At 39.4% G+C, this 9316-nt stretch overlaps 1 protein-coding gene across 5 annotated transcripts in view; it reads right to left on the reverse strand.

The window, feature by feature from the left end:
• PAK3 (p21 (RAC1) activated kinase 3) overlaps positions 1–9316 on the reverse strand; it is a 294889-nt gene that overhangs the window by 20977 nt on the left and 264596 nt on the right. For all 5 annotated transcript variants that reach the window (XM_003802950.3, XM_023508719.1, XM_003802952.3 and 2 more), the window contains 5 exons: positions 8357–8405; positions 7960–8072; positions 6538–6655; positions 5036–5135; positions 4207–4403 (listed from right to left, as the gene is read on the reverse strand). In XM_003802950.3, the coding sequence (XP_003802998.1) occupies positions 4207–4403; positions 5036–5135; positions 6538–6655; positions 7960–8072; positions 8357–8405 (577 nt within the window). The remainder of the gene's footprint in view (positions 1–4206; positions 4404–5035; positions 5136–6537; positions 6656–7959; positions 8073–8356; positions 8406–9316) is intronic.

The raw sequence follows: 9316 nt of genomic DNA on the forward strand, positions 1-9316 counted from the left end.
ATAGGCGCCGAGCCCCAAATACTGTTCTTACCAGTGAAACCAGTAACTGTCTCCAGTGATCCACTCTTTGATACAGCTTCCTAGATGCTTCAAGCAAAGGTAAAAATAGAACACTTAAAAGTTCATTTCAACTTCGATAAAAAGTTTAAAGAATTACATACAAATAAGGTTTCAAAGAGTCTGTCATAGAGCTTGCTCACTTGGAACTGACACTCGTTCAAGGAGACACTGAGACATTTCTAAAATAACAACCCCCATTCAAACCTGTTGATAAGAACAGCTCCATTGTGTGTGAATGCAAAGTTTTGTCTACAAAAATGGCTGTGCCTTCTTATCTAGAATCAAGTCATTATAAGCTCAGGTTTTAAAAAATATATTTTCAAATCAAAGAAAGTTGAAGATATCGGCAGAACGCCAATAGCTCATTTGCATATTCGTGGAGAAAGGGAGACTTTCAACTCTAGTTACTTTGGCAAATAGAGGAAACAGGGCACTGTATTATCGGAGGCTTCACCCAAACTGTCCAAGGGTCACAGAACAGATCCAAGGCCAATTAGGTTGAGTGCAAAGACTTCAAACAGTGGGGGATGGTAAGAAGCTTGTCTCCTCTCTGTCTCTGGAAGGGTACCAACCTCATAACATTAGTACAGTTAATAACTCTCTGACCTTTAAAAGGCATTTTATGAGCAAATTAAGTCAATTAGTACAAAGCAATTTACATTTAAAAATTCCAACCACTTTATAACTGGGGGGGGGGGAAGCAGCTAAGTTCTTGCATCACCAATATCGAAATAGGCAATATTCACAGAGTTAGCTCACTTGGAACCAACAAAAGACACGCAAAATTCCCCACAGTGAAACACGAGCAACCTGGAACCTCTTCTCTTTGGTTTTACCTATTCATAGTAATTGTACTGAACTGTGCAGAAGCCTCCACCCCTTAAGGATGGTGGTGCTGCCATGGTGAAGGAGGAAGTTTGGGGGGAATGGTGAATCCAATATCCCTTCCTGAGTGGGAAAAAAGAGCACTCTGAGCATCTTGTCTTTTTCCTTTATTACTTTTCTGTTCACATATAAATGTCTATTTCCTACAATGAGCTGGACAGAGTGCTAGGTAATTTACACCCATTATGAATTTAGTTTTCATGGTAACTCTGCGAGACAGCTAGTATCCTTATTTTACAGATAAGAAACAGGCTTAGAAAGTTTTTAAGTGACTTGGAGCAGGTCACGGAATGCCTAGGCTGTGAAGCCAGGACACACCCAGATCTGCCTGATTATGGGACTAAATGGTTTTCATACCAAAGTGATTCCCTCGGCTCAGTGCCCGTAGGTTAGTGGTTTCGAGTCCGGCTGGGCCTGCTAAACGACAGCTACAATTTAAAAAAAAAATAGCCGGGTGTTGTGGCAGGTACCTGTAGTCCCAGTTACTCCTTGGGAGGCCAAGGCAAGAGAATCGCTTAAGCCCGGGAGTTGGAGGTTGCTGTGAGCTGTGACACCATAGTACTCTACAGAGGGTAACATAGTGAGACTCTGTGTCAAAAAAAAAAAGTACTACCTTGTCTTTCCACTTATTTTACTTTCTTCCTTCCACGTCTTTCCACCTCAAAGCCTAAACTGGCAGACAGATGGTTGTGTTAGAGGATTTTAAAGCAAGGAGGACTAACGTAGCACTCTTTCATACCTCTCCTAAAGGTTTGCATGGTTCTCTATTTCTCCACTCATGCCCTGGTCACCGGGACCCAAGACAACCCAGGACCGCTACACGTGTGCTCATGTTTCTATCTTTTTCTCTCCAATCTCTTCATGCAGTTTTTTAATTCCAAATAAGGGCAGATAGCCTGAGACCTTGTGTTTTGTTTAAGAGAACAAGGGAAAGGCATAGTTCACATCAGAACTAAAAAAGTACTTCCGGTGTTGAGGCGAGATAGTCTCAGAATAGGACTAGCTCAATATGGCCTTGGTGGTAGACTAATTGGAGGCTGATCGCACACGAAGAGTAACAAAGTTAGAGCAAATCCTTATCAGTGGAATTCAACAGGGTGGTCTTTCCGACAGATCTTTTTGTTACAGCCTTAATGGAGGCTTCCTGAACCTTGTGGAAAGTACTTGTTTAGATAGAAGGCCGGGGATTCCAAGAGACAAAGCAGTTAATTATGAGTTCTAATCCTAGGCTAGAAGATGCCCATAAAGATTAAAACTTGTTTCCTTTTTGCTAACAATTAGTAGCCTAGCTAAAGAATGATCAATTGTAATTGGGGAACTGAAGAACTGGGGAACTAAAGGCATTACTGAGACCAGTCGTTTTACAGAGCTATTTTATTTAATCCTTAAATTCTGCAAGTTGTAAATTACTCATTAGAAGGCAGAAAGTAAAACAGCCATAATCCGTTTAGTGCCTCCAAACTCTGAAGACTTAGCGGAGGAAATCTATGGAAACAAGAGGCCTGATGTGTTCTTTCAGTGCTGTCTTAAAGGGTGAAGGTGGTTAAACAATAAGGAAAAGCCCATGCAATTATCCTGATGCGCTGGTCCATAGGTCAGGGGTATACTGATTAAATTCATGGAAGGCTGACTCACAAATGGTGGGAAAATGCCCCTTCTTTTCCACTCAGCCCTGCAGGCAGCTAATGAATGTGCACGTCTCACTTCCAGATTGTTTCAGGAGTCCAGAGCAATTGCCTATCACATTCATTAGGACATTCACTCACATCTGTTGTTGTCTAATCAGTGCAGAGGCCAGAGCAAGAAGCCAAGTATCAGAGAGGAATTAAGAAGGGGCCTAGAGGAGGCTGTCCCTCTCTTCACACGTAGGGAATGCAGCTCCCAACTACAAAATACTCAACTGCAAAAACAAGTAGACGATTAGTTCATAGCTTTCTTTACATGCATAAAAAGCTCCATATATTTAGGTGGAATATGGATTTTACAAGCTTAATGTGAACATGCTTAGTCTTTTATTTAAGACAATGTTTTTTGTACACAACAAGGGTAAAATTCAAGTTTAGACTTTTAGGGGTAATGATGCAGACAATATGCAAGTTGCTTTGGACCCTGGCACTGTGGATGAGTTTTGGGAGGTGAATTTGAATCTGTACCTATTTTCTTTTTCATCATTGTATCATCCTGAATATATATAAAACACAGCTTCTCTCCATCAGGCTATATACAAAAACACAGCTACTGGCTCACTTCAGCACTGAAGCAAGCATTTTGTTCATACCTCCTTGCCTTTCCCCTTATAACCAATGGCACATCTCTAAATAATGATGGTAGGGTCAGACTATGAAATGGAGCTTTGCTCTTTGCAGGGCTAAGCAGACTATGTGAGAATCAAACCTCTGATTTTGCAGTAGCAAACTGAGTTATCTAACTCAAACTCTTTCCATTTACTTTCCACTTGACAAGCTAATTAAATTTGTGATTTCACCAGGCCAGCGCTGTATCTCTGCATTCCACTCAATACCCACCGAACTGTTGCTGCTCAACAATCATTACTGATAACAAAGAAAATCCAATTTAAAAAGTATGGCTGTTCTGGACATGCACATATTTGCTAAAGTAATTATAAAGCAAATGTTTCCCAGATAGATTATTTAACCACAGCATGATAAAAAAAATACTCTTTCTTCCCACATCTCCCCTTTTTCCCCCTCAAAGAAAGCTACATTTAGTTTACACTAAAAAGATATCCTCAGGAATTTTAAATATCCCTTGCATTAGAAATACTGATATCAATGCACTTTAGAAAACTACTGAGACATCATAAGATGAACATTTTTAAAGAAAAATATTTTATTTCTTTAGAGACAGAGTCTTACTTTGTTGCCCTAGGTAGAGTGCCGTGGCGTTACAGCTCACAGCAACCTCCAGCTTTTGGGCCTAGGCAATTCTCTTGCCTCAGCCTCCCGAGTAGCTGGGACTACAGGCGCCCGCCAAAACGCCCGGCTATTTTTGTTGTTGTTGTTGCAGTTTGGCTGGGGCTGGGTCTGAACCTGCCACCCTCAGTATATGGGGCTGGCGCCCTACTCACTGAGCCACAGGCACCACCCCATAAGATGAACTTTCAAAAGCTTAAAGTAATTTTGAAAATTGGTGCTTCTATGTTACTTGCACCAGAAAAGAGCCTATTCTGGTCAGTTTTGGTGGATGCGAGAAATGACATTTGGTCTTTTCCCTTCCCTTTAAATAAAGTACCTGACTTACCCTGAGTGGATTTTCATTAAGGTAAGGGGGTTCACCTTCCACCATTTCAATTGCCATAATTCCCAGAGACCAAATATCAACTTTCGGACCATAAGCTTTTCGAGTCACCACCTCTGGTGCCATCCAATAAGGGGTTCCCACCATCGTGCTCCGTTTACTTTGCTCAGGAGTGATCTGGGCACAGAACCCAAAATCAGCTGCAGAGAAGAAAAATCAGTTAAAATACACCCAAATTATTTTCTTTTTACAAAAGGTCAGATACGATTGTACTTTGTTATCTGCTGAACTTCCATAACTGCCTAGCTAGTATCCTTTTATTATCTGATGTCTCAGGTGGTCCTGATTTTAAAAAGGATTTGAAATAATTGGGCTCGGCACCTGTAGTCCTAGCTACTTGGGAGGCTGAGGCAAGAGAATTGATTAAGCCCAAGAGTTTGAGGTTGCTGTCAGCTATAATGCCACATCACTCTCCTGAAGGCAACATAGTGATACTCTGTCTCAAAAAAAAAAATGAAATAATTGACTAATGTGATGTCATTTTTAGTAGACTTCAATCTAGTCCCCCTCATTACTGTTCCCTCAAAATTACAGACTCTTCCAGTTTTCTAATTAGCTATACATCCATTCTAGAGGTCACTAGACATTCTTAAATAGTAAATCCAAAACATTTGGTTATAGTCTATAAGAACATAGTGTTAGAAAAATTCTTTAGTGCAACCTGGGCTTTCAAATCAATCACGTTCAGCAGCCATTATGTTTTCAAGCTAAACAATAAAAGAGTAGAAATTCCCTGATACTCTCAAAACACCATCTCAACGAAAATACCTACTCAATTTAACAGAGCCATCCATCCCGAGGAGAATATTGTCACTCTTTATGTCTCTATGGATCACTTGGTTTGAGTGCAAGAAATCCAAAGCTTGGAGGCACTATTGAATCAGAAAACAAGGTCTCATTATACCACAAAGAACGTTTTTAAGATTGTTAAGTTTCATTTCTAGATAAACTGGGGGCAAGGGTATAGTTTTTGGTGGTCCAGTAAAATACATCACTGAATGCTTTAACACCACTCTGAAACCACTTTACCAATGATAGCAGTGATGCTACTTAGCATTATATACGCTAAGCTACAAGGGCTCCTGTGGTAGACTAGGACACGAAGAGCGGTGATGTGATGAGCAGCACTAATCACGAATACTGTCAAAGTAACTGATGAATATAACCGCATTTTGGCCTAGTTATGAAGAAGATATGTATTCAGCCTGGTCTTTTACAGATGTAGCAAACTTCTATATACATGGTATGATTTGATTCAGAAGGTCTGCAATGGGACCCAGGCTATGAAGGCTCCTGGGCTAGGAAGTAACTATAGGCACGTATTTTGAAATGCCTTAGTATTATAATTTTAGAAGATAGAAACCATAAACTCAGGGAAGAATGTTCCCCAGAATGATGATAAGTTTGATTTATTGCATGAATAGAAAACCTGTGTGTTTGGTGGCGATGAGTGCGTTTGGGGTAGAGGAAATGGGAATGAGAACAGAGCAAGGAGTAAATTTAAGTGAACAAAAAGTTTAATACAAAAAGCCAAGCTTAGCTGATATCACATAGTTTTGTTTCCCTCTCATTCATTTTCAAGTTTCAGTGAGTCAGAGTTCCTACTTCCATCTGTAGAAAATCTCACCACAATGAATGGGATTGATAAGACTCCAATGAAGAGTATATGTTTTTTAAATATCAAACAAAATAAATACAATAATATTCCTTTAATTTAGCTCGCTATGAGGGGTATGACACCGTTATTGGAAAACAGACTGACCCGCAGGTCCCCTGAAGGACTATGAGGTATGTTCAGATTGTACTGTGAAAGCAACTCATTCCTGGTTTGAGGGAGGACCTTATTTAAATTGCCTTTTAGAAAATTATGAGACTATACTGTGGCCCGTATTTGACGTCAAATAGAGCACATGAGACAAAATAATCGTAATGTAAAAATTCCTGCAAATCAGGAAAAAAGTTCCATGCCAACATCATTGTTTTTACATATTCACTGAAACTACAGCATGGGGGCTTAAGATATGATACCTCACGAATGGCATAACAGAATTCAACATCCATGAAAAAGCGACTAAAATAAAAAAGAGACGGAAGGGATGGCACAGGGGAATGCTATTAGGTTCAGATTTAAATTGAGGTTAGACTCGCCAATATTTTTTTCTTCAGCAGAAAAGTTCCACTCTTGTTACTTCGTTACAAACATTCTCAATAATCAGAAATCAAGAACTGCCAATTTGGGTGCTCTTATTAGCCAGAAATGCTCTATTTTCTTACCTCTCTGCAGACAGCTGCTATCTGTCCTTCATCCATACAGGTTTCTGTGACCACATCAATCAATGAGCCACCAGCCAAGTATTCCATGACTACCCATAGTTCATCACCCACTAAGTAGCTATAACAATAAAAAACAAGACTTTGACTTGGGACTAAGGAAGTGAAGACTCTATCATTCCCAGGCCTCAGCTCTGACAGAGGTAAATTGTGAGTTTGTGCCATGCCCATTAGCTTTAAGAATCGATTGGGGAACATACCCCAAGTGATCAAATATGGAGACAAGGTCACCAGAGCAATGCAGGCAAAGAAAGCATGAGGTTATTCAAATCGCGTAGGATCATTGGAAGGCACTTTAGCAGGGTTATAAGATCTGTCTGGCTCCCTGGCTTACCAACAGAGAGGAAATACAGGAAATGGAACAACCATAACACTTCTACCCTGTCCTAAGGGCCCATGTCAATGTGAAGCAAGACTTTCTGTCTCGTGGTATTCAAACTGCAGTGTCCATAAGATTCCCCTGGGAAGACTGTTCAAAATGAAAATTCGCAGACCCCATTTCATTAGTTATGGAGACTTGCCTAGAAATCATCATTTTTTTTTTTTACAAGAGAAATTACAAACACAGAGTGGCTTCAGGTCACTGTGCTGTAGGTGGTTCCTAAATGACAATAAAACACTCATCAAAATAAGAGTCAACCCTTTTTTTCCCCCCTTCTTCTGCATCATGGTCTACCTAGTCCGAAATACAGAAAGCAAGATCTTAAGCTAGCTGAGGTTGAAGACTTAGCTTTATTTCCTTTGTATACCCCCAGAGAACACAGCACAGGGGTGCTAAACAAACACTTACAGAAATTGAATGAGACAGATGTTAACCACAAATGAAGAGTTAGTGCTGTCTTTAAATGTGTATTTATGACACATTGTTAATACCACTGATGAAAGAGACATTAATTACCTGGTTTAGGAGAAAGGTTAGAGATTAAAGTCTCAATTCCCTAGACCTCACTGTCAGTTAATCACAAAGCACCCATTAAAGCAGGACCATTGTACTCAGCCTTCTTCACTTAGACTCCCAAGGACTGTGCTGGCTCCAAATGAACACTTGACAAAATGCTTAAAACACCACTGCTCTTTCTTACATGCGATCGTCTATTTATTTCCTGCCAACAAGGAGCCACGATCCTCAAAAGGAAATTACACAAACTGCTTATGTTTGAACAAAGACCATAAAAGGTTTCTTCGAGGGTTTGATGGGTGGACCAAGGTACGAGGGTGACAGTTTAGCAACAGATCTAATACTTTACGTCTCTGTAGCACTTGGGAAATACATGTAGATTGATTATTACATGCATAAATCTGAAATAAAGTAACATGCCATGAAAATGACATCCCATAAAGTTCACAGTAAGACAAACCACTTACCTATCTAAATAATTAACAATATTGGGGTTCTTATTTTCCCTCATGACTAGGATTTCATTAATAATTAATTCTTTTTTTGGTTGCTGTTGAAGGTTCATCTGCTTTATGGCCACCTGAATGACAAAGTATAAGAATGAATTAAAATGGTTACAAGAAATATAAACATCCGTATTTTGGGGGACACAGAATAAGGCATCCGAATTCTTTATCTACCGAGCTCTTTCTCTATGCCACAAGCCCATGCCGTTTTTCTTTGATCAATCCTGAGTAAATGACCCACATCGGATGCTTTACCCAGTGCCACACCCATTTTGGCTGGCACAGATGCCATCAAAGAAGAAATCTGATAAATATGAAGAAAGGAAAACAAAAGTCAGGATCGAATGTTCGCACTTACCTCTTGTCCTGTTGCAATGTCTAGTGCTGTATAAACAGTACCTGACGCCCTGTGAAGGTGAAAATTATCAAATGAATAAGTAATCAAGGTGTTACAAATACATTTCCCTTGAAATAAAATGTAATTATTTTCTTGACAGAAACACTTAGCAAACTCAAGATTGAAGTAAAAAGGAAAAACCTTTCAAATAAATTATCGTTTGTGGCAAGCACACTTAATGAGGTCTAGCCTCTTAACAATTTTTTTAAGTGCGCAATAGTCAAACAATCCTTTTATGCAGAAATTGCACCTGAAACAAACATAACGTATCCCTTGTGGTGATCTAGGAACTCCAGGCCGACTTTCTGCCACTCATGAATGTGTCATGCACAATGCAGTAATGAATTTAGCAAAATGGCTTTGCTCCTACGAGGGAATTTCTGGATCTTCTGAAAATTCCTTGGGTCTCATGGCAAGCAAGACTGAAGACCTCTGGCTAGACTGAAGCATAATTTGGGAAAGAATATATAATCTTTTGCTCAGTCAAGTGTAATTTAACCTTCACCTTTAGCACAGAAAGGGAGAAGCTCTTTTTACAGATTTCAAAATTCTTAAGAATATCTTCAACGAACAAATCACTCTCACGGCTGTATCTGCATTATGGCTACACAAAGCAACAACAATACGGCTTTACTATTTGAGCCATGGTTTTTCCTTTTTGCTGTATTTCTCAATGACTTCTACTATGCGATGTCATTCAGCCAAATATCTTTTTAAAATCCCATTCCTTAGGACATAGTAGCCCTTACATTGTCATTCTCATTTCAATTACGGTATTCCCTTGCTTTGCAAATACAAATCACATAAAAACTTAATTTGCAGTAAGTTTTTTTTTTTTTTTTTTTGGGTAGAAGGGCCAGACGGTAGTTTTTATTTATTTCTTTTTCTTTTTTTTTTAAATTAAATCATAGCTGTGTATAT

This window comes from Otolemur garnettii, unplaced genomic scaffold (assembly GCF_000181295.1).
Source record: "Otolemur garnettii isolate 467f Iridium unplaced genomic scaffold, OtoGar3 scaffold00267, whole genome shotgun sequence".
Classification (NCBI taxonomy): Eukaryota; Metazoa; Chordata; class Mammalia; order Primates; family Galagidae; genus Otolemur; species Otolemur garnettii.